We start from the raw sequence: 25,735 nt of genomic DNA on the forward strand, positions 1-25,735 counted from the left end.
CCTTTGATTGTTAAATGTGTAACTGTAGCTATTCATCTTTGGTCTTTTCTTAGTGTGACTTGTCTTGTGATTGCAAGATTGTAATTGAATTTATCTTATCTTTTTTACTTCTTCACGGCTTATTGTTATCTTCTCTTGCGGGTTCCCTCCTTGTTTCTTGCGGGCTTCCTTAGATCCTTGTGTTTTGGTCCACCTACAGTACCTGTTGTTACACTTATAAGTACAATGACACCATTCTGTGAAGCTATAGAGTGGAATTAGCCAGTTTGGCTCAAGCTGTCCATCCGGTGTATGGGATCTACACTAGCCAAAACTGAGCGTATCCTTCTAGTTTGTATACTGTTCTGCCCTGAATTTAGCCATTAATGCAATTCATTTAATTTTTTTTTTTATTATTTAGGATTCTGACTTCTCTGTTGCTGGTCGATTGTCCACGGCCAACCTATTCTAAATGCTTAACATGTTAACAAATTAGATCCACAAGCTCACAACATGTTCCGATGTGATGCTTTGTTATTTGCTATTTTCACTATGAATTGTTGCTATTTTTGCTAATTTTCTTTGATATTTTAGCTATTTGCGTTTGCTATTTTCACTATGAATACAGGTGCGCTTTGTGCCCATTGTTGTGCCTTGAAACCAATGGTCTCACAGCTGGTCCATTACTGGACCAGTTTACTATATTACTACTACAGATTACTACATTGCCTTGGTTGTACCAAGACAGAGACAGTGCCTGGGAGTTAACCTCTACTCTCATAAACTGGGTTCCAGTAAGGTCAGAAAGAATCCTGCTTTTTGTGGTCACACTAAACCAAAATGTATCACACACACACACACACACACACACACACACACACACACACACACACACACACACACACACACACACACACACACCTCCAGCTACTTTAACCTCAACAGCTTCTTTGCTGTCATGAAAGTAGCCACAGCTGCCTGAATTTACAGTGACAGTGTCAGGTTTTAACTTGGGACCAGGTTTGAGTGCATCTGCCCCCCCCCCCCACTCTCCCCAGACTTTGCCTCTCCACTTAAGGTAATGTTCCCCTTGACCCCTCACATTGCCAGCAGCTACCCACCTTGGAAAGGCCACTTTATGCTAAATAAAAGCATCGGCCCGGGGGCCACATGCGGCCACTTAATGCAGCCCGCAGGTTATTATCGGAATACTGATATATTATTGATTTCAGCTGTTACAATTCCAAACATGCAAACATGACCCGCTTTAATTACTTCAGTTTTTATTAGTAGCTTAACTCTTACCCTGCCAAAGTTTTTTCAAAAAGTCTGTAGCCTCTGCCAGGGTTTTGACCGATTTTGGTACCTTTTCGCATAGCCACAGAATATTTTTCTCCAGTATGATTGATCCCAGATAATTTCTAATCACAGATGAGATTCAGGTGTGGTTTCACAAATGTCAACGAGGTCAATTTGACCTTGTTGTCATGTGTTGTTTGATGTTTGAAAATAGCTCAAAACCAGTAGTTTCAAACCAAAAAACATTGTGAATTGTTTGTCCGTTTCAATTTTAACATTGAAGTGGATGGAGCAGCAAATCTTTGGGAATTGTTATCTCCTTATTCGTTTGGAATATCGAAAAGGTGTCAATCTTAAATAATTAGAGAATCTTTTTAGATTTTTTTTTTTTTTTTTTTCAAAGACGTTTTTAAACGTCTTTGGCAGGCAATAGCTGAAGGCCCAAAGACGTTTATAAACGTCTTTGGCAGTTATAGAGTTAATGACTAGTATTACAATTCTATTGTCTTTTTTATGTCCAACGTAATTGTATTTAAGTTCATAAAGTTAACATAAGTATAACTCAATGCATTTGAAATTAAATAAAAATGTTACTTTTCAGAATTCCAATAAAAAAAACGGCAACAAAAAAATCTGGATTCCAATTCAAAAATAGCTAAAATAGCAGATCTACAAGCTCAAAATGCGTCGCACTGCGACGCGTTTTGAGCTTGTAGATAGGCTATTTTTGCTACTTTTGCATCCTATGCTACAGGATGCCGTGGCACCCTCTCCACTACCAAACTGACCTGCACCAGGCCACAGTACCCTAACCCGGGCGTTTTTAGTGACCCCTCCCTCAGTGGTAGGTAGTTTTGATTCCGAACAGTGTTGAATGGGTAGAGCTACGCATTAGGTCTGTCCACAGCCCAAACAGACGGAGCTCTTGAGACGGATGGATTAGCAAAGAGAGACAAATCTGAAACAGATGAGAGGTAGACATGTTAACAGACCCAAAGGCTGCTTTAATGTTACAAACTATATACTACAGCGGCAGCCGTAGCTTAATGGGTAGAGAGGCCGTCTGGTAATCAGTAAGGTCACCGATTTGCCTCCTGGCCGTGTTTGAAGTGTCCCTGAGCAAGACGCTTAACCCCTAACACCCCCCCTCCCTGAGCGCTCATCGCAGCCATCTGAGAAGCAGTCAGCTGGCTGAAGCTGAAACTGCATTTCCCCAGAGGGGGCTGTGAAGGATACCAAAACATTCCCATGTTCTTTGTTTACACCAATGAATGAAGCCAACATGATTGCTTATTATTAGCATTGCCCAATGCCCACATACATTTATTTGTTCTCTTTTCAGTTTTCTCCTCTCCTCCCTCTCTCTCTTCTCTTCCACTCTTTCTGTGATGTGATGTGAGCAAATGGTTGCCGCTCTGTACTGTACCTTGCAGCTGATGTGACCAGTGGTGGAAAAAGTACTCAAATGTTGTACTTAAGTAAAAGTACAAAAGTATTGGTATCAAAATGTACTTAAAGTACCAAAAGTAAAAAAGTACAAAAATGTTTGAAAATAGCAGATCTACAAGCTCACAACGCGTCGCGAGCCTGTAGATCGGCTATTTTCAAATAGCCTAGGTATAAAATAGGACTAAAGTGGTTAATGTATGTTTTATAATGTAATAATGTATATCTGCAAAGTAACTAGTAACTAAAGTTTTCATATAATTGTAGTGGAGTAAAAGTACAATATTTGCCTCTGAGATGTAGTGGAGTAAAAGTATTGGAAATTGGAAATACTCAAGTAAAGTACAAATACCTCAAAATTGTCCTTAAGTACAGTACTTAAGTAAATGTACTTTGTTACTTTGCACCCTGGATGTGACCATAAGGTCTCTCTTCTACTGAGCTATTCCTGTCCCGATGACAACTTCTCCATCTCTTTACCGTTCCTCCTTGGTGCTGTTTGAGCTGTTCTGTTGAGGCCGCAAACACAAAGGTCAGGGGAAGGTTTAGTACACAGTCCAGATGACTAACACAGAACAGCGCAGGCTGCCTGAGGGCACGCACGCACACGTCACTTCCACGCACCTCAGCCCTGACCTGACAGTCATCGTCATCTAAACGTGTGTGTGTTTGTGTTGTGTGTATGCGTGCGAACACGCTCCTCTGGTTTGCGAGTGTGATCGCAGATGATTAAAGATGCTGACAACTTTCCTAGGGAATGACACGCGGCCTCGTTGGACGTCTGGGGTCAAAGGTCGCTGGTTGTCAGGGGGTGTGTGCACTGCAGCATCCTGCCTGGGGAGAACAGCTCTTTGCAGAAACCTCTGCTCTGCGTTTGTCCTTGTTGTCCTTAGGCCTGTCACAATTATTACATAATCACCTGATTGCGAATACCTGAGATAATCGCAATTGTTTTGCATTTCCATTCATCTATATAAATGAATCTATTGAAAAATAGTGAAAATTGCCCATCTAGCTTGTAAATCTGCAGTTTTTGCTATTTTTGAAATAATATGAAAGTATAACATTATCAAATGCATGGCCTGTTCTGGCCATAGTACTTTATTTATTTTGATTATTGGTACTGGTCATTTTAGTCATTTCTGTGTATATTTAAGTTATTTGTCATATTGGCCTGTGCAATTTTCTTTATTACATGTTCCAATGTTCAATGCCAAATACAGAATTAAATCGTCGTTCGGAATTATTTACATAACAATTAACAGTCGGCTAATATTTCATGATCGTAGCAGCCCTTGTTGTCCTGCCTTAATTCCGATTCATACTTTGACCTTAGGACATTGTCGGAAGCCGAAAATAGCTTGTAAATCAGCTTTTTTTCCGGCGTGCAACACCGTCGTACGACGGAGCATAAATTAGGCATTCCCCAGGCACATTGATACCCCCGATGGAGGTTTGATCCCACCATAAACTATTATGGCGCTATAATTTTTACGTGCACTGTGCTGCTGCTGTCAAGGCGCAGTAATACGCATTCCATACGTGAGTGGTTAGGTTTTTCTGTTCTTAGCGGTGGGATTTCTCTATCGATTAAGCTACATTCCCATGCAGGGCAGAGCGACACGCTCCTAATTGGAATGGATTTCACCCCCCCCCCCCCCACACATTGATTTGTTCAGGTGACAGTGGATGACATACAGCTGTGTGTGTGTGTGTGTGTGTGTGTGTGTGTCATGAATACTATATGGAGTGGATCTCCTTTGCAACACCTCTCGCTCTATTTGCTGTCTTTTAAAAGGGCATAATGTACAGGTATAGGCCACCGTATTCTTTTTTTTTTTGCCGCGTGTGTGTGTGTAGCCTTCTGTGTGTGCTCTCCTCCTCCTCCTTCCCTCGCACTGAGTAGCGGTCTTGGATGAAACGAGGACTTCTGCAAACACTGATTTCATTTTCCCCCTGACCGCCCTCGCTCCTGAGAGAGACCCCCTCGCTCCCTAATACTGCCCTGACACACAAACACACACACACACACACACACACACACCCAATGCAATCACACCCACCACACGCACCCTCCCAACACTCACACACATACAGTAACCCCTCAGACTGGAACAATGTCTACCCCCTACAGATGAAAGATGAGCGCGCCGGTTAGCATGCATATACAGGAAGAAGCAATCGAGCACAGATAACGCCGACGTTCACTCAGGAAGAAACCAAAAAAAAAAAGGGACTGATTTCATCTCGGTCCGTCGGATCCATCAAACGGCCCCAATTTGTGTCCTTTTCTTCCCCCTGTTCAGTTTTACCGTTTCTGACAGTTCTAGGAGAACCGAGACAAACGTCTCTTCCTTCCTTTCTCCCTTTTACACTCTTAACCCATTAAGACCTGGAACGCATCTGTGTCACTTTTTAGATTTTAGCCAAAAAAAAGCATTTTACACTTTGGCTATTCAAAAATAGCAGATATACAAGCTCATAGCGCGGCACCGAGTGCCGCGCTACGAGCTTGTATATCTGCTATTTTTGAAAAATCGAGAAAATGTGTGCAAATTAATATATTTATATTCTTTTCAAGCGAACATTTTTAACTCAAATCTTTGCTTCTGGGGGGTCCCTGGAACAAAATATTGAGGTGGGGGGTCGGCGGCCAAATACATATAATTTTGGGGGTCCTTGACAATTATGAAAAAGTTTGAAAACCACTATTATCACAGCACGATATACGTTTTTATTTTATTTAAACTGTCGGGATTTAGAAGACATTTCGTAGAATCGGCTTCAGGTCTTAAAGGGTTAACACACACACACATGCACAATTATCCCAGAGGCTGGGTGGTTGGCTCTTGGCTGTGTGTGTATGTGCGTGCACGACACACGCACGCACACGCGCGCGCGTGTGTGTGTGTTGTGAGCGCAATGGGGTGGGGAGAAACCTGGTGAGGAAACATGGCCGCTGGACATGGCTCCTCACAGCCGGCTGGCCCCGACCCCCTGCAACTAGCCCCCCGTTATCTACCCCGAGATCCTGGCCTTTCATCTGGGCTATAACCGGGGGGGGGAGCTTGGCCCCTCAACCACACACCTCTCTGTTCATTCCAGACCCCCTCCATCTCTAGGCTCTATCTTTAAGTCCCAGATGAGCATTGCTCTCACCTACAGTGGTAGATAACAGACCTCTTACAGCTTGGCTTGGCTTCCCCTTCGCTCTCTCTCTCTCTCTCTCTCTTTTATTCTCCTCCCCTCATCTTTACCAATGCCGTGGGGGGTGCCGTGATTTATTTCAATTCCTTTTTTACTACATGAAATAAAGATTTCAACTGCTTCCTTTTACCCTTTAAATTTTCTTTCTTCCCCCGTTTTCTACTATAAACACAAGCCCTGTCCAGTAGATGAGATTTTCACGTGGGAAGTTTTCTCAGAGTCTTTTAAATCTTGGTGATGCAGACCAGGTTGTCTTGTCATTGGGCGTCTGCCACGGTGCAACGGTAAAAACCTCAGCGTTAATTTAACTCAAGCGAGTGTAGAAAATGCACTCGTAATGGACTCCTACAGGTCCATTGCAGAATCCACGTGGGTCCATTGTTAAGGGAGATTTATACAGTGCTTAGCTGTGCACCGAAAATAGGCGATCTACGCCGTTGTGAGCTTGTAGATCGGCTATTTTCAGTGCACGACACCGCCGCGCATCTGGCATTACAGTCTCAAGAGTTATATTCACACTGACTATTGGCAGCGTTGTGCATAGATTTTAACCCATTAATACCTGGAACACATCTGTGTCACTTTAGATTTCTTTGGCTATTCAAAAATAGCAGATATACAAGCTCATAGCGCGGCACCGAGTGCCGCGCTATGAGCTTGTAGATCTGCTATTTTAGAAAAAAATTGAAAAATATTTTTTTAGATTTTTTTAGAAAACATTTTTAAGAATCGCCTCAGGTCTTAAAGGGTTAAGCAGTATCTTCGGACTGGATTTAGCCGGTAGTTGGACAAGCGCGAGACCAAGGTGGGAGTGCCTTTTGGAATTAGGCACCTGGGCGGGGACGCTATCAAAACACTTCACTGTCCGTGTTTGTGTATTATAAAACGCGTCTGTCGCTGCTCACAAAACCCTGCTCCTCCGGTAACAATAGGCTCTCACAGGGTGCGTTGGCTCGCTCCGACTATTGCTTTTGGCCGGTACTTAATTTTATGCGCATGACCCGCGTGTATGCTGCTTTAGTGCATTCCATATAGGTCTGCTACAGTAGGCCCAATTCTCCCGATATGAAACATTTTTTTTAATATATTTTCATTGTTCTCCTTCTACAGTGTAAAGGATTTGACCACATTCAATCTCTCTATTGCTTTCCGTTTAATTTGTGTTACTCAAGTCAATAAAATGACATGAAACATGGAAGTTGCATTGTTTAATAATTATTGCACAAAATGTTTTAATTCTATTTCCCCGCTCTTTGTGGCCTGCCCGCGTTTCCATTGAAGGCCCAGAATGCTTGTGCGGTGCATTCCGTTCCATTCCATTCCAGGTGGATGCGTAGTCAGTCCCTCTGCTGGCCTCCGACTCAACCCTGACCCGCTTCCAACGTAAACAGCAGAACCTCACCTTTCACCTCTGGCCTTACCTGATAGTCATGTCTCTGTGGACCCCCGATGTCTGTTACTCTCTTTGTCACACTCCTACTTTTTATCTCTGTCCTGATATTTCTTTCTTTTTCTCTCTGCCTCTCTCTCTCAATCCCTCACTTTCTCCCTATGTCTCACATGTTCTCTCTTTCCCTTCCTCGCTCTCTCTATCTATCTCTCCCTCTCTCTCTCTTTACCTCTCTCGCTCTATCTCACCGCCACAGCCAGGAACTGGGCACCCTTCGGCCCAGCCCTGACCTCTGACCCCCGTCAGATTAGAATGGCTGGCGTTTCAAAGCCGGAGGCAGATTGAATGGCGTCTGTGACCTCCGCATGCCTTTCTCCTAAACCCCCACTAGGTGATGTTCCACAGAACCCAAGGCAAGGACAGTCGGAGAATGGAGATTGCACGAGGTTAACAATGCATGTTTTCAGGACATAGGTATTTTTTAATCATTGGCGCAGCTATGCCTTTATGTGATCGAGCCTCTAAGCCTAGATAGGCTTGAACTTGAAGGTAAATTGAATGGATGTGATTTATATAAAGAATTCACTGACTTCCCTTTTGTTACCGTTGACCTCTGTGTCTGTGTGCATCACTTGAACCGGTGAAAACATTAAGCTTTATTTTTCATAGATATTTTTTTATGGAATGCCTTTTTATCAGAGGAAAGAAAGGTTTGAGTAGTGAATGACTGTGAATACAACCCTAGTCCTGAGTCAGAGTCAGGACTATGCCATTACATGGTACACTCACTAACTGCTTTAGTCAGCAGAGCATTGAGGAACATAGCCTTGTTAATACTTAGTTGTGCAACTTGGGGGCCAGTGTTGCGTGCTGAAAATAGCTGACCTACAAGCTCACACACAACGTGTCGCATTTGTGAGCTTGTAGATTGGCTGTTTTACCTCACTTATTAGCTATTTGTCCTCTCTCTTGTCTTGCTGCCCTATCACCGTCATCACATACAGATGTGCAAGTCAGGTCTACGGCAATCTGGGAACCCATAGCCAAATGAGAAGGAAAAACAGCGCCCTCTGCTGTTTGTACTATCTCACTTGGTTCTGGGACAATGACGACGGAGCACCTGTGCGCAAGGAAACCGGGGTTTTGGTCTGCCTTCAGCGTTTCACTTCCGGTGGTGCGACTATGTTTTCATTCCCACAATATTTCTACACGGAACACTAACACCACTTCTCTCAGAGAACATGGATCGTTTTGGTTATAAGCCCACTTGTTTCTATGATAAAAGAGCAAGTTAAAATGTGAATATCTTTTCGTGGTTTTGTCTGCTCCGAGGACGCTATTGTTAAATTAGTTTTGGTTGGTTTCGAGTGGGGAAGGATCGGCGGACACGTAAATCCCGCCCACTACATTTGATTGGGTAAAGCGCGGCCTGCTTCCTGATCTGAAGGCACGCCCACTTGTAGCCCAGTGTGTACACGTTATGACGAACCTTCACGACAGATTCCAACGCAGAGCAGAATCTGTTCTTGAGAGATTAGGTCTACGGATGCACAATGTGATAATTACATTTTTTTTTTTAAAGATTTTTTTTTTGGCTTTTTATGCCTTTATTATTGATAGGACAGCGGGCTGAGAGTGACATGCAGCAAAGGCCATCGGGATCGGGACTCGAACCCGCAACACGCTGTCAGGCTCCATTGTAGCTACGCCAGCGGTCCGGGCCAATGTGACATTTTTTTAATTTAGAGGAGCCAATTATTCCCCCCCCCCCTTTTCTCCCAATTTAGTCTTTCTGCAAATGAATTCCTCGCCACAGACATTAATTTTCTATGTCGCCGCTGCTTTTGTACCCTACTGGCTCACCTACCAGTCCTGCGTCCTCCCAGCCCCCACTGGGAGGACGTGGCGTCTCCATCTTACTACTCATCCCGTTCAGCACCCCCCACTGACAGGTGCCTCCCCAGCCCCGTAGGAGTACATGCAGTGACAAAGAATCACCCTTCCCACCCGGCCTCCCTCCCCCCAAACATGGCTATTTGTGTTCGTATAGACGCTCGGCCAAACCAGATGCACCACGGTGGATTAGAACCCCTAGACTCCGCAGTGGTGGGCTGTACTTTGTCAGCACCCTCTGAGCGCCAATGTGATATGTTGAGGCCAATAACAATGATTATTTTCATTCCGTATCAGCCAATACCCAATTTTGTGCTATGAATGTTGGCCCGAAGGCAGGTGCAAAGTTGGTTATGTTTTTTAGGCATGCCCGTCTTTAGATAATCAAGTAGTATCATCTGTTTGGAGGAATTTCAACACTAATGACTTGGGTTTTAGTAAAACAAGCACTAAGTGGCACCTATACACCATTCTACGTCTGCTATACACAATCACTTTTAAATATTGTCCATAACAATTCAATCACACCATTACAGATTGTGCTTTTTAAAGTCTAAATTTCCCGAAGTGATCATCTCTTCTCATATTGGATGTGTGTGTGCATCCCTAGGCCCGGCCCTTGTGCTTTTTGCAGCTCTTTCTTTCCAACCTGGTTTTCCCCCTCCCAGCATCCAAGTGACTCGCTTGTCTTCGAACGTTGCCAGAAACAGCAGGATAGGACAAGAAGACTGACATCAAGCTAGTTGGCTCTCCCCTTCTTTCCCTCCCTCCCTCCCTCCCTCCCTCCATCCCTCATTCCCCCCGTCTCTCCTGCCGTTTGGCTGAATAGTGGAGGGAGTGCGTTGTTAACATGCTCATTATGCAGATGGCGGTGCACGCTGAGAGGAGAATTTCCCAAAATGAGCGGGCTCACCGGGTCGCAAGAGGAGGGATGGAAGAAAGGGGTGAAGGCAACGATAAGGAGGACCAGGAAATGATGGAAGAATAGCTGGAGGGAGAGTGACTCATGTAGAGATGAAACCTTTGAGTAATTTGTTGAATATTTTGTAAGAATATATATAGCTTTATTGAGTGTTAAGTGACATCCTCACTACCCTGTTCTGCACGTGGGCTGAGGCTGTCTCATCATCATCATCATCATCACACACCTGCCACAACAGTGCAGTTATAGTGCCGCAGGGGTGTGTGTGTTGCAACTGTAACACACTCTCCATGCTCTCCAGAGACCTTTGCTGAGGTACCAGCTGTAGTACGCCATCAAGTACCATCAGCTCAGAAGAGCGTTATCTCCATTTTTGCCAGTCAAATCTCTCTAGTTCTGTTCTAATATAATTCCACCTCCCTGCTTTTTCCCTCTTCTCTTTCCTCCTCTTGCTTCCCTGACCTCATTGCCCTTCCCATGTGACCTCATCACACTAGAGGACTTCAAATCCAGAGATGGGATATTTTTCATGTCAGGACTTAAGAGGTTGCCATGCTGTTGTAAAGGCGGGGTCACATTAACCACTTAAGCCCCATTTTATAGTTTGTCATACAACGGTGTCACATGGCACAACATAAATAAATAAAATTGAGAGGGAGGGTGGGATGCTTTTCTCGATGGTCATTGGTCAAATTAAAATGGTGTATAAAGTTGCTAACCAATTGAGTGGGAGGGATATGAGGGGACATCAGAGATATGTACTTGGTGACAGGGGGTCACTTGGTGTACTCTCACCCAAGCGGGTATATGTACCCACTCTTCATGTTACTGGGAGGATACCTACAGAGCATTATTAAATTATGCGCCCACAATGGCAGGAACTATGCATTATTTTATTACCGATTATTCTATGGTCACTTTTCCCATTAATTGAATAATCATGTTTTTTTTTATATTAACGAATCGACAACATTTTATTAGTTGATCATTCTGATTATCAAGTTTTTTAAAAATGCATAAAATAGCCGATCTACAAGATATGCTATTATCTGTATTTTTAAGCACTTTTGAAAAAACATACAATTTGTTTTGATTATTAGAAAAAAAATCTCTTTCCGTCTGTCTGTCTGTGTGTAGTTCACGTATCTCGAGAACCAACCGACTTGCCGACGACCAGAGGGAGTGCTCTGCCAGGCGTTTTATCATGGCTGTGTGTGTGAGGACTGCCCTTTTTGTGTGTGTGTGTGTGTGTGTGTGTGTGTGTGTCCATATTCTGAATCCCCAAAAAGAGGACACTTGGCCCGGCCTCTTGGAGATACTAAAAACATACTTAATACGAAAAGTTTTCTCAAAGGTGCTTTATACATCTTATAGTAATGCCTCTAGTAATGAATAGAAAATTCAGTTATGTAACAAAATGTCTCTCTAAGAAGAAGTCATAGGCTTAATTTATGTCTAGAAAGTAGACCAATAATATAAACAATAGATCAATAGCCTCAAAACATGCAAATTTCACAAAGAAAAATGAGAGGTCGCCTATTGACATTTTTGAGAGCCCAGTGCATCTTTTGATCCGAGGAGCAAGGAGTCACAGCGCTAAGTGGTAGCCAGTGCAGCATCTTGTACAAGCAACACTGTCGCTCGAGGGAGCTTAAGTGCAGTGACTGCTGTCAAAATGAGCCCACACTTCAGCTCTGAACATGTGAGGAAAGCGCAAGTTCAACTGGAATTACATCAGTTAAGAGAATTCAAAAGCATGAGGAGGAATTTGCTGAAGGCATGCAGTCTACTGTCAGGGTGCTATATTATATATACATGTTCATGGGCTCTCACACGCCAAGAGCTTCTCGAAGTGTATTACTGAGGAACTCATTAACATGTATTGTGAACACATTATGCTTAGCTGGTCTGTGATAAACGCTATGCCCGGACATTTTAAGGAATTTATAATTTAAAAAAACACCCATAAAGAGGACATGTCCGGGTAAAAGAGGATGAAACGGTTTTGGTTTGGTGCGACAGTTGAAGCATTTTAAATAGTTTTTACTTGCCCTTACATTTTTAATATCTTGAAATTGTTGATGTTTGGTGGGGCATTGCCCCCGCTTGCTTATGCCTAGATCCGGGCCTACATGATTTTACCATAAGGCATATTATATTTATAGGAAAAACATGATTTTATCACTCAAAACCCTATTTGGCGACACAGACTTATTCAGAGCATCAGGTTGCATCAGCGCTGACTCAGCAGATTTGTGGAAATTGGGACAGATCGTTTGGCACACACACAGTCCTGTGGTGTGGGATATGAGGGGATGATTGGGTCCATTCAGGACCGTTGGGCTCATAACCGGCCCGTTAGATTTTTACTATTAGCATCTGCATAGATCTGGATAGATTCCTAGTAGTGTGAAATAGGCAGGGACATATATCTGCCAAATAAGCCTAGCGATATCCAATGAGAGTTGAGCTTTCAGAGAGAATGTATGACAAATTGATGAATGGTGATAACAACTGTTGCGCAGGCAAGCTGTGGCATTCAGAGCGTCTCCTCTAGCCTACAGTATGTAACCTGCTATCCCCTCTGTTGCCTCGTCTTTTCAGACACATACATTCTCTTCAGTGTGCAAAGATTCATGTTGAATTTAAACGGCAAATATTTCATCTTTGGCAAAATATGTTGTGATTAAAATTCCATTCTGTGTTAACTTTTGAAATGGAAACCTTATTATTATTGCAATCATTGCGAACAACTTCTCCAAGAAGTTCAGAAGAACATAGTATCCAGTTTTACCACAAGTCAAAGCACTCTAATTCTAATCTCATCTAATGTCAATTCCACCAGAGACACCTTGCTGCTTTCGCTCCTCCTCTTGTTTCCCTGACCCTTCCCATGTGACCTCATCACACTATGTGCAACATAGTGCACACATGTACCAATACTTCAGTTGAATTTAATCTAAAAGTAAGTAGTCTTTGGCAAGTCTTTTGTGTTGAAATTGCAACCTTTGATTATTGCACACAACTTTGCCAAACATCTTGTCTGCTGTTGTTTTTTCCCCCTTCTTTTGGCCCTGTCCAAAGAGAATTGGGTTGTTTAGAAGCCGCGTATGATTTTAAAAGTCACCGGTGCCCCTTGCCTCATCACCTACGATGAGCATCTCTTCAAAAGCAATGGGGAGGAATGCGCTGAAGGCATGCAGCCTACTGTCAGATGTGTTTGAATTTCAAAAGGCTTGTAGCCCGTGGCCAGTCTCTCCCCCCACATCAGCCCAGCCTCTCCTGTGATATTACACATAATGTTCTTATTTGTCCAGAGAGGAAAGGCGTGAGACTTCGCTTGTAGTTTTGGATGAAGGTGTCTACTGCCAATTCGAACCGAGCCGTGGCAGCTGTACTCTCACGTGATGGAACAAAGAACCAGGCGTTGCCTGTTGGGATGAAACCCCCCCCCCCCGTCCTGTCCCCTCCTTCCTGCTATACCCACATCAAATCCCGGGAGGGAATTCGTATCCCACCGTTCTTTTCTGCCCTGTGTTGAGCCAAATTCACAGTCAAACTGGAATCAACTACCCACACAGAGAGAGGGAAACGCTCCAGCTTTACAGAGTCGTAATGTGGTGGTGGTGGGGGGGGATACTGTATAAATAATCTGTCCTCCGCACAAATACTTCCAGGTGTTAAATAGTGTGCCTTTCCACGTTTATTTCTCTTCTCAAGTCTTTTGAAATGTGAAAAGTTTCTTGCCCCAAAATCCATTTGAAATGGATACAAAGGTTGAAAGTTTGTGTGTCAAGAGAAATCACACCGTCAAATGTTTGCCTTTTGTGACACGTCCAGACTCTCTGCGGTTTTCTGCCGATCGGTATCACGCAGCGAACCTGGAACCACGCCCGTATCAAAGGCTGCTATTGCGACTCGGATCAAAATGTGAAATTCAAACCACCAAAATGTGTTTACTATTAGGCCCCTTTGAAGCATTCCACCGTAATGTCTTTCTCTCCTCCTTTTGGAATGAAAGATGCAGTATTGATATAGATGGAAGGCATTTTTGCTGTTGTTGGTTTAAAGCCATACCTGTAGCTTTTTGATTGATGGTTTGGAAACTATAAAGGAGATTGAGAGGATAAAGTCCTTAAACCTTCTTATATGATAATCTTGTTCTGAGTTTTTCCAAGTCCTCTTGACATTTTCTTTCTGGGATGTTTTTTTGTGTGTGTGTGTGTGTTTCTTTTTAGTATTTTAAGGCATCATCCCCACTGGGCACCTTTAACCCATTAAGACCGGGGACGCATCTGTGTCATTTTAGATTTCTTTGGCTATTAAAAAATAGCAGATATACAAGCTCATAGCGCGGCACCGAGTGCCGCGCTACGAGCTTGTAGATCTGCTATTTTTGAAAAATCGTGAAAATTATTATTTTACATTTTTTTCCGAAAAACTGTTAGGATTTAGAAAACATTTTTAAGAATGGCCTCAGGTCTTAAAGGGTTAAAACACCATTTGTGGACATGGGGCATTAGAGTGAATCCAGGGCTTTGTCGGGGGGGCTTTCTCAGCCCCCTCTGGCCACAGGCTGTGGTGCTTGTCGGTCAGGGGGTGAGGGAGATGAGAGCGAAGGGGTAGCCCCTCTTCGCTCTCGTAAAGCTCCTGCCCTTGGGCGGCTTTCACGCTCCGCTGACTGATCCTTCCAGGAAGCGAGGGGGGTACAAGGAGCACCCCACAGAGTCCCCCAGCATGCACCACGGCCGCACACTGAGCGCCAATCAAAGGGGACACTCTGTCCTGGGCCTGGGGGGAGAGAGAGAGAGAGAATCCTCTGTGCGTGTGTGTGTGTGTGTGTTGGAAGGAAATATGGATAATAAGGCAGCTTGTCACACGCTTGGACATGCTCTTGTTAGTGACAGTATGTGACTCCTTGTTTCCAGCCTGGACTGAGTTTAAATGACACCATAGAAGAACACGGGGCCAAGCCCTCCTGCTGGGACACACTGCTGTACTGACTGTATTAACCGTAATAACTTTCAAAATTACACCATGGAGGTCACGGAGCAGTCGGAGCTTGTCATAAGAATTATGTTTAGTTCACTCAGGGAATTTAGACTGCAATCACAATGTGTTGCAATGTTGGAAGTCTTTGTTGTTTGTGGAAAGTTGATGTCTGATAAAGAACTAGAAAATGTGCTCCTCGGAGCACAGGTCTCCGCCAGGTCAGGAAGTTGTAAGTTGACGGATAATTTGTACTGGAAAGTACTCTTTCTTGATTGATTCTGTCTTACCTATTTATATTACATATTGTGATGTCACGTGAAGCTTGACCAATGTTAGGTGTTCACAGGTGATGTCGGTCATATCCATATATGGAGCCGGACGGACGGACGGACGGACGGAGGGTAAAACATACTCTCCACCATGCCTTCGGCCTGGCGGAGACAATAAATGTAAAGCTTATTTGGCTAGCCAAGTAGAGCAGTTGCTTAACCCATTGAGACCTGAAGCCGATTCTACATGTCTCCTAAATCTCAACAGTATTCTGAAAAACATATGTTTCTATATCAGTGGTGCTCAATCTTTTTCATGTCAATGACCCCCAAAATTATATGTATGTGGCCGCGGACCCCCATCAAAATATTTTGTTCCAGGGACCCCCAGAAGCAAAGATTTGAGTTAAAAATGTTCGCTTTAAAAATATATATATTCAAAGATTTTCACACATTTTCACGATTTTTCAAAAATAGCAGATCTACAAGCTCGTAGCGCGGCACTCGGTGCCGCGCTATGAGCTTGTATATCTGCTATTTTTGAATAGCCCAAAGTGTAAAATAATGCTTTTTAGCTCAAATCTAAAAATGACACAGTTCCAGGTCTTAATGGGTTAAACATTATTATTTTTGTGTGTGTGTGTGTGTGTTATAAAGGGCAGCCGGTGAGTCCAGACCTTCATTCCAGATGAAGAGCCTCCAGTTCCGAAGCATTGCCCCCAAGGCTCCGGCCGTGGCGCCCTCTCCCTCCCCCGCGGTCCTGTCCTGCCAGCCTTCCTCCGCCCTCCCCGAGGCCGCCACCACTGCCTCCAGCCCCAAGTCCATCATAGTGCCCGCCCAGAACTACGCTCTGATGCAGATAGCGGGCCAGGAGGGCACGTTCTCCCTCGTGGCGTTGCCCTCCTCCGTCTCCTCGCAGACGCCGCAGCAGCAGCAACAACCCCAGCAAACCCAGCCTATCCAAAATAACCTCAAGTTGCCCATTCCAAGATACCAGCCGATGAGGAGCAAAGGGACCACGGAAAAGGTCAAATCGGCACCGCCGACCACCAGGGTGAAAACGCCCACTAAGGCTGCTGTGACGTCGCCGGCCAGGTCGGCGGTTACGTCCCCGATGGCGGTGAAAACGCCCACCAAGGTGGCCGCGACGCCTTCGGCCAGGTCAGTGGCTACATCTCCAATGGTGAAGAAAAAGCTAATGGAGACCAAGGAGACAAAGGAAGGTCAAGTGCCCAAGGTGGAGCCGCCAGAGCAGGTCCTCACGATTGACCCGGCCTCCTCTGAGATCGCCGTTACAACAGCTTTCCTCCCCGACAACGCCGTTCTATATCCGGGCTCTCAGCCGGAGCGAGCACCAGACGGGTCCGAACGGCCCGCCGCAACCGGCCTCCCGCAGAACCTCCAGTACTCGCCCGCTACTGCCAAAAACTCCCCGTGCAAGGCCCCAGAGGAAGGGGGCAAGACCAGGCGGCCGCGGCCGTGCCAAGCCAAGCCCGCCGCAGCGGCCCAGCCTCCGGGCAGCATCACTGTCCTCTCCCCGGCCATCTTTAGCAAAGCTGTCCAGATTATCCCCTCCCCACCTAAGGGCAAGCTGCCCATCCTGCCCTACTCCAAGATGAAAGGCGCCCTCGTCCCAGCTGCCAAGCTCGCCGCCGCGTCCCCGGAAAAGAAAGGTGTCTCTGGCCAGCCTGGACTCGCCAAGCCCTCAGATCCCTCGGCCAAGACCCCAGAGACCGCCGAGGCCTTGAGTCACGACCAGGTGCCAAACTCCCTTCTACAGCCTCGGGCCCAGACCACACTGCTGCCCGTGCTGCTGGGCGCCCATCAGAGATCACCCGGCAAAAAGAGAGGAAGGAAGAGAAAGACAATGGAGGACATCCTCGCGTTCGAGGCGCGAAAGAAGAGGTCCTTGTCTTTCTTCCGCAGGAGAGTCCCAGAGAAACCCCCGGCGATCGTTCCAGGTTCCCGACAAAAGGAAGTCGACATTTCCAAGAAGTACCGCAGCATCCGACCCAAACCCATGCTGGTTATGGAGACGGTCCCTCAGCTGATCGGTCTGCCTGCCATCACTCCGGACGGCCAGGAACAGGAGCTCCTCCTGGGGCACCAGCTCTCGACCACCACTATCGCGACCAAGGCCCCGGACTGCCCTCCCCAGCCGACCCCGGCGACCCTCCACCTGAGAGGCGCCTCCCACCTGAGAGCGTTCCTGGGCAGCCGCAGCCCGCTCCACCGGTGCCCCACGTGCGGCCGCTGCTTTCAGTTCAAGCACCACCTCCAGAGCCACATGAACAGCCACACCAACAGCCGGCCGTACGTCTGCCCCGTCTGCCGCAAGGCCTACGCCCACTCCGGCAGCCTCAGCACCCACATGAAGCTCCACCACGCCGACGGGCGGCCCCGGAGGACGCTGCGCTGCGAGTTCTGCGAGAAGGCCTTTGGCTACGTGGGGGTGTACTTCACGCACCTGAGGGAGGTGCACAAGGTGGTGCTGACCGTGGAGCCCTCCATCAGCCAGCATGAGGAGGATGACATACCTGTTGAGGGGTGAGAACGTCACTGACTAGACATATCCCCCCCCCCATAAAACACATTTGAACATCGAGTTAGGGCTCCGATAACTAATCTATGGCATCGACATAATTAACGTCATTATCAGTAAGCTGGGTCAACTACTCTTTTTTTTTTTCCTGGTCAAAAGAAACAAAAGCAAAGTGAAGTCATTGCTTTTCTGTGAGCAATGCCTATTTTTAAATAACCAGATCTTCACATTTCTCTGCAACAATATACATCCACTACGCCTACACAATTAACAAATAAGATTTATCTTATTATCTTATTTTAAGCACTTATAAAGTGCTTAATTGAACACAACAAAGCAAATTTGGCACAGTATTGAAGTATTTACTCAAGTTGTCTAAAGCATATACTGTAGATATTTCTTATGCTTGTCTATAAACATTATAAAATCCTGGGTAATCATATTAAGTTGTCAAACTTCTTAAGATGTCTGAGTTCAAATAACGTATTGAGCATTAACCATAATTTTGTTCTTTATTATTTTACATTTTTATGTTCGAAATTAATCGCATGGATTCCCCAAAAATAATCCATAGATTATGTGATAATGAAAGTACTCATTGGTTACAGCCGTAGCCCTCCATGGAATACATGAGCCATTTTGAATGTCATTCTAACACATTCGCTGTAGAGAGCAGACCAATATATCTGACATTGTTTGACATCGGCATCGGCAATTATGCAGCCGATGTGTCCCGATTTTTAACCAATTTCAACCTGGCGTCCATATCTTGGACATGTCATTATAGGTGAAATATTTAAAAGGATTTAAAAAGGTTCTAAATTGTTCAAAAATAGCAGATATATTTCGATGGGTATTTAGAAATTTCGATTTTTGAAAAACCCTAATCAAATCTTAAGTTTTTTTCAAATTGATTAGAATAGATTTAACACTTTCTTTGAAAATGTGGGTCAAAACCTAGGTAATCAGTGGTCTAGGACATTGGTTCTCAAAGTGGGGTCCGGGGACCCCCAGGGGTACTTGAGGGGGTTCCAGGGAGTCCCCAGCTAAATGATGGATAGGAACCAAATGGACCCTTATTGGTCTGTAACTCTGAGAGTGTACAAATGGAACCAAATGGACCCTAACGGGTCCATTTGGTTCCATTTGTACACTCTCAAGAGTTAAATTGACATTGATTTTACAATATAAATTGCGGTCCAAGTGATAGAAATGCCATTAAATGGGGGTCTGTAGCCCTAATGCACGTCAAACTGGGGGTCCTTGAAATTAAAATGGTTGAGAATCACTGCTAGAGCCGTAAAAAAAATCTTCTCTTATGGGGGTCCCTGGGCTAATAAGTGTCAATTCGGGGGTCCTTGACATGAAAAAGTTTGAGAACCACTACCAGTGGTGGAAAGTAACTAAGTAAATTTACTTAAGTACTGTACTTAAGTACAATTTCGAATTATTTGTACTTTACTTGAGTATTTCCAATTTCCAATACTTTTACTTCTACTCCACTACATCTCAGAGGCAAATATTGTACTTTTACTCCACTACATTTACTTGAAAACTTTAGTTACTAGTTACTTTTCAGAACTATGATATAATGAAACATACATTAACCACTTTAGACCTATTTTATACCTAGGCTATTTGAAAATAGCCGATCTACAAGCTCACAATGCGTCGCATCGCGACGCATTGTGAGCTTGTAGATCTGCTATTTTCAAATATTTAGTACTTTTACTTTTGGTACTTTACAGTAAGTACATTTTGATGTCAATACTTTTGTACTTTTATTCAAGTACATTTTGAATTCTGGACTTTTACTTGTAACAAAGTATTTTTATATTGCAGTATTGGTACTTTTACTTAAGTAAAGAATTTGAGTACTTTTTCCACCACTGCACTGGTCTAGGACTCGAAATCAACATCGGACCCCAAAAAAAATCGGTCGGGCTGTAATTGTCTGTGCTGCTGTTCCTCCTCCAGGGCCGATTCTCCAGAGACATCAGACGAGCAGGGTCAGGAGGAGGAGGAGCGCGAGGACCCGGTGGAGCTCCAGATCAAGTGCGGCCGCTGTCAGGCCATCGCGCCGACCTTCGCCGACATGAAGCTCCACCTGCTCTACGCGCACGGCGAGGAGGTCCAGGCGAGGCCCCCGCGCGACGGCGGCCAGCAGGCCCAGCAGCGCGGGGGCCGCGAGGCGGAGGACGAGCTGGTCAAGCACGCCGCCCACTACTGGCGGCAGCTCAACGAGAAGCGCAACCTGGTCAAGTGCGGCAGCTGCGACGAGGCGTTCTTCTCCTTCTCCAACCTCAAGAGGCACATCCTGTCTCACCACCGCGGAGGAGGAGGGTACGGCGAGGAGGACGACGACGGCGCTCCCCCGTTGCGCTGCCTGGGGGGGAGCCTGGGCGTCCTGGCTGCGGGTTCGGCCTTTAACTGTGTGCTGTGTAGCCAGGTGCTAGACAGCAAGGAGGAGGTGACGGAGCACTGGAGGAGTCGACATCACTGTGAGCAGACCGGCACGCTCTGGGACGCCCTGAGCTCTTACTCGGCTCAGGGAGAGGGCGAGGCAGAGGAGGAGGATGATATGGACACGCCCGCTCCCAGCCCACACTAGCCAGCCTAGGCCCATAGGACGGGCACAAGAGCCCTGAAATGTGGCTGTTCCTCACCACACACACACACACACACACACACACACACACACACACACACACACACACACACACACACACACACACACACACACACACACACACACACACACACACACAGAGTCCTCATGATAGTCAGTAGCACAGGGATGGAGAGTTGCTCACCAGGGTTTTAGCACTGCTTTCATCTTTCATCATTGAGGCATTTTCACCTGATTTGGTCCTAGAAAAGGAAAAAGAAACATTTTGACCTGATTGAGTCCTGTAAAAAGAAACATTTTGACCTGATTGGGTCCTGGAAAAAAGAAACATTTTGACCTGATTGGGTCCTGGAAAAAGAAACATTTTGACCTGATTGGGTCCTGGAAAAAGAAACATTTTGACCTGATTTGGTCCTGGAAAAAGAAACATTTTGACCTGATTGGGTCCTGGAAAAAGAAACATTTTGACCTGATTTGGTCCTGGAAAAAGAAACATTTTGACCTGATTGGGTCCTAAAAAGGAAACAAACGTGCATCGAATCAGTGCTGAAATGTGATCTTGGTGCTACAACCTATTTGGTGCCTTCTCTCTGCGTCAGCGAATCCAATTTCATTGACTATACTGTTATTTTGTCATGTTCTTATGTTGATTGCACTGTTCCGTCTCCTTTTTGGAGTTTATTTTTTGCTTCATCGTTTCCTATCCTGTTGGAGAATAATTATTTTGTTTAAGTTTGTTTAAGTATTTATAACCTGTAGAAGGCACAGTGAAGCTGTTACGATGCAGATGAATATTAAGTCTCACACCAAGGGCATACTGTCACAATGGCAGACACTTTTATTTATTCGCTTTTGATTATACATGTAAAAATCAAAATCACTATACAACACTTGATGTGCATCATTATTCCCGTAACTGAAATTCTCACTCTTCAGTTACATCTTGAATCTTGAAATTGTTGCAAAGAATCTTGTAGAGGGCAGTATTAACCACAAGCCCTATACAAAAGATTAAAAAAATATTGTGAGCCTCTTAGATTGGCTATTTTGAACATTTTTGAAAAATGTCATCTACTAAGAAATGCCCAAAATAGGGATGCCAAGTTGAGAGTGGTTACGGTCCTCTGTCCTAATTTTGACCCAGCACCCAAGTGACATCCTTGTGGCCTTCTAAAAGAAAATAACATTGTGTTCACGTGTCATCTGGCTCATATTCAATATGGTCCTTTTTAGGCCAGGTACTTGTTAATATGCCTAAATGTGTATTCTGTGTTTATGCCAAGGGTCTATTCACACTAGTGATTGTATAAGTGAATGAATTTGTGTGTGAGCTTTTGAAGGGCTATTTTGAAGATTTTATTATCCGAGTCGTTCTATTGTGAGGATGACGTGAAAATGTGACATGAATCTCACCGAGGCATTCTGTCCCACACAATAGAACAATATGATTGGGGTTAGAAACTCACAAAATGGCCCTTTAACCACTGACAGAATTGCAATCTGTGGATTTTTACAAAAACATGGGAAAGAAACTGTCAAACTGCCTAAGTGTTGTTGCCAGCTAATCAGCACACACCTGTGGATCTCCGTGCACCCAAACTCTGTGATAAGAGAGCTAGCTAAACTGTATTGTCCAGAAGAATATGCTATTTTATACTTCAGACCACCGGTTCCCATCCTTGCTCTGCAGGGACCACTAGTACTAGTGGTCCCTGAAAAATGTACAAAGGTATATATGTGTTTATATATATATTAACCTTAAGGGGTCTGCAAGGACTGAGGTTGGGAACCACTGGTCTAGCCTAATGATGTTTTCTTTAGGAAATATTATGCTTGTAGTTGGTCGTTTGAAGAACCAGCATTTGTTTCGTCTGCTTCTAATGCGGAAATGGGGGGTTAATGTTGTTTTTGGTTCGCGTGGGGAGTAGTTTATTAACATTTGTCTGACTGTGTATACCTTTCGTACAGAAAAGAAAAAAATTACAGGGTCAAGTGAATGTACCTTGAATGTTTTAAAAGAAAAACCCTACCAAATTATACATATGGATATATAGACTTATATATAGATAGTATATAGATATATATTGAGGGGGGGGAAACTATATATATATATATTTAGATAGAATAACTAGGCTGCTTTGTTCTGTCACACAGTGAAGGAAAGAAAACTACAGAATATATTAACTAAAGCCATGTAAGAGCTGTCCTTATGTGTCTGACACAAAACCTAGGACTACTAATGAAAGGACATGTATGAAAATGTATGTCTGACACAATTACAAAATAATATTGTGCACTTATGTCAGTGGAGCGCCATGTCTGAATATACTGTAGTATTTACTCACTGCCAGTGACATGTCCTTGATTCCTAGCCCTAGACAAAAACCTAGGATTATAAGAGGAAGCTGGGATGCAACCTAAACATTCTCACAGAAGACTGCTTTCATAATCTACTGTGTAGAAATGGCACAAAAAATAACGGGGTGGTGTATTATTGGTGTGTACGCATGAAAATGATGCCGAGCAAAAATCTACGCAAACATCGGAATGTAAAAACAGGCAACTTGAGAAGGAGCATACTCTGCAGTAGAGGTGCGACTCATGATCTGATCTAAATGATCTATATGAATGCTAATGGCTACTTTTTATTGATAAACTTGATGAACTCTCCTTCAAACAGAAATGTCTTAACATTAAATGATGTAAGCCAAAATAAATAAATGGGATAGGCCTAGTCTAGCTATTGTGAAAATGTTCAGTCCTCAAAAACAAACCATAAATCCTTCAGCATTTCATGTACAAATATAACCAAATGGACCTGTGACGCATTGTCGGCCAAGGGACATTAGGCAATATGACCCTTTTGGCTTTCTATCGTAGACCTACAAACTCACAACACCCTCAGAGCAGGCGTCGGTAGTATTACCATGTAGCTTAACGTAGCCTCATAGTTAAATCCGCCTGCCTGCCACAGAATACTGGATGATTGAATCTGATGAAAAACTTTGGGTGTGATTATTTTAACCACTGAAGCTTACACTTCGTTGTGTTGCGAGTAGCAAAAATAGCCTATCTACAAGCGTGTCCCTAAATATTTTTTTTATATTTGCCTATAAATAAACGTATCTCTATACCACCGTGTTCTGACCACTCGGGCATGTTGTCCAAATAAACTGTCAAAATTAATTCAAAACGAGAAGGGTCGCACTCAGAATTAAGCCGCTTTTTTCCCCTTTTTTTTTCATGCCTCAAGAAAGGTGACAGACATTTCGGCTATCCAGCCATAGTGTATATATGTTACAGTATGATTGGAGAACCAGTACGATTGAAGAATGCGCGCTCGTTTTTACCACCCACCCAGCACTAGAGGGAGCCACAAGCCAGGCTTGTGCACAAACATATATGGCCACACACACACACACACACACACAGTCACACACACACAAACACACACGCGCACACACACGCGCACGCGCTCATGCTTTTTTTGGTTTATTGAAAGCAGGACTGTTTAGATACTTTTATTGTGTTCTGGCTTTTGTTTTACTTTCTCCCTGACACACACACACACACACACACACACACACACACACACACACACACACAGTGATCCATGAAAAGAACTATTCTGTCCCTATCGGTTTACAAATCAAACGGCGCTGAGTCGACTAGTGGAGCGTCGGCCGGTCACCGCGGGCACTCGCGCCTGGAGGCGCGAGGGCGCGCTTCCTCGGCCTCAAGCTCCACTAAGTCGGCGCGCCGTGCGTGTGAACGCGTGTTCAGCGTTCCCCTCATAGATATTATGGTTCCCCTAGCGTAGCTTCCTGGTTGCTATGTGGGGGGGAACAACAAAAGACAGGTCTCCGTCGGCGCATCAAAGCCCCACCTCTCCGCGCTCTCCTTCTCCTCCTCCTCGGAGGAGGAGAAGGAGAGAAGGAGAGGACGGGACGGTTTAAAACGCGAGGAGGAGGAGGAGGAGGAGGCTCCTCTTCCTCGCGAGCCTCGCGTAATAACCCCCCGCCTCGCAGCGCCGTCCTCCTCCTCCTCCTCGCGAGCCTCGCTAATAAACCCTGTCTCGAAAAGCCCCGCCTCGCCCCGAAGGAGCCCCGTGCCTAAAAACGAGCGCTCTGTCTTCAATCGTACTGGTTCTCCAAACGTACTGTGACATATATACTAATGAAGGCTGGATAGCCGAAATGTCTGTCACCTTTCTTGAGGAATGGGGGGGAAAATATACTTTTAATTCCGAGTGTTTTGATTTAATGCCTATAAATAACAAAATAGGAATGCTGCTAGGCGGGGGAATATAAGCACCTGACGGCTTACCTGACATACAGACACACAGCAACGCAACTTGTCTCCCAGTGGTACGCCCCTGGCCCCTCCTCTTATAGTCCTAGGCACAAACCAGGAAGTGACAGATTTAAGGGTCCGGCTCTTATTTCCTCAGCGAGATGAGAAAAGTACACAATGTTGTCAGCACAAGAAATCAAAAGGTGTGGAAATTCACATTAGCTTCAATGACGGGTTCACAAAAAATGGTGACTGTGCTTTTGTAAAAAGAAAATAAGACTGAAAGTGTTTGTGCTTGTGACTGTTTGTGTACCTGAAAAACCTAATGTTTGAGAATAAAGATATGCATTGTCATGGACAGGTTGACTTGTTTTTGATTCATCCGTGTTTTTAGTAGGAGGCATACATAGCCAATTTTCAGCCCTGTAACTGCACGCTATGGCAAGTTTAACAATTCTGAATACCTATAGTGATACTAGTCTGACAACACATTAGTATGTCTACCTTAATGCAGTGCAATATTTGAGTTTTTAGTGTTTTTATTAGGTTTTCTTTTCATTTCTAAACATGCCCATGTTTTGATGATGATTAAGTCAGTGGAAACAAGTGAAAAGAAACGGTATATCCTTTTATACACCTATAGGTGAATGGCTCATCTAGCACATACAGTAGACGTGTGTGTGTGTGTATCCATCCATCAGGAGAATGGGATTAATTGGGTTTGGACTGTGAAGGTGTGCAGATGTGTGATGTACATATGGATCCACCAAACTGGGTTAGCTGAAGGGTTTTATCAGGAACCTGCATATGGCTTACCTCTGCACCCCTCCCCTCAGACGCCCCACCCATCTGTCTGGTTAGAAGACGTATCCAC

The 25,735-nt window shown here is 44.6% G+C and overlaps 1 protein-coding gene across 3 annotated transcripts in view; it reads left to right on the forward strand.

The window, feature by feature from the left end:
* The window catches only part of znf438 (zinc finger protein 438), a 65,009-nt gene extending 39,818 nt beyond the window's left edge, over positions 1–25,191 (forward strand). For 2 of the 3 annotated variants that reach the window (XM_080418411.1, XM_080418410.1), the window contains exons 3-4: positions 16,055–17,944; positions 19,917–25,191. In XM_080418411.1, coding sequence (XP_080274537.1) covers positions 16,086–17,944; positions 19,917–20,550 — 2,493 coding nt within the window. In that variant the 5' untranslated portion in view covers positions 16,055–16,085 and the 3' untranslated portion in view covers positions 20,551–25,191. The remainder of the gene's footprint in view (positions 1–16,054; positions 17,945–19,916) is intronic. The other variant, XM_080418412.1, reaches the window with a different exon arrangement.
* Positions 25,192–25,735: the final 544 nt, after the last annotated feature.

This window comes from Gymnoscopelus braueri (genome assembly GCF_963280865.1).
Source record: "Gymnoscopelus braueri genome assembly, chromosome: 21".
In the NCBI taxonomy this organism is placed as follows: Eukaryota; Metazoa; Chordata; class Actinopteri; order Myctophiformes; family Myctophidae; genus Gymnoscopelus; species Gymnoscopelus braueri.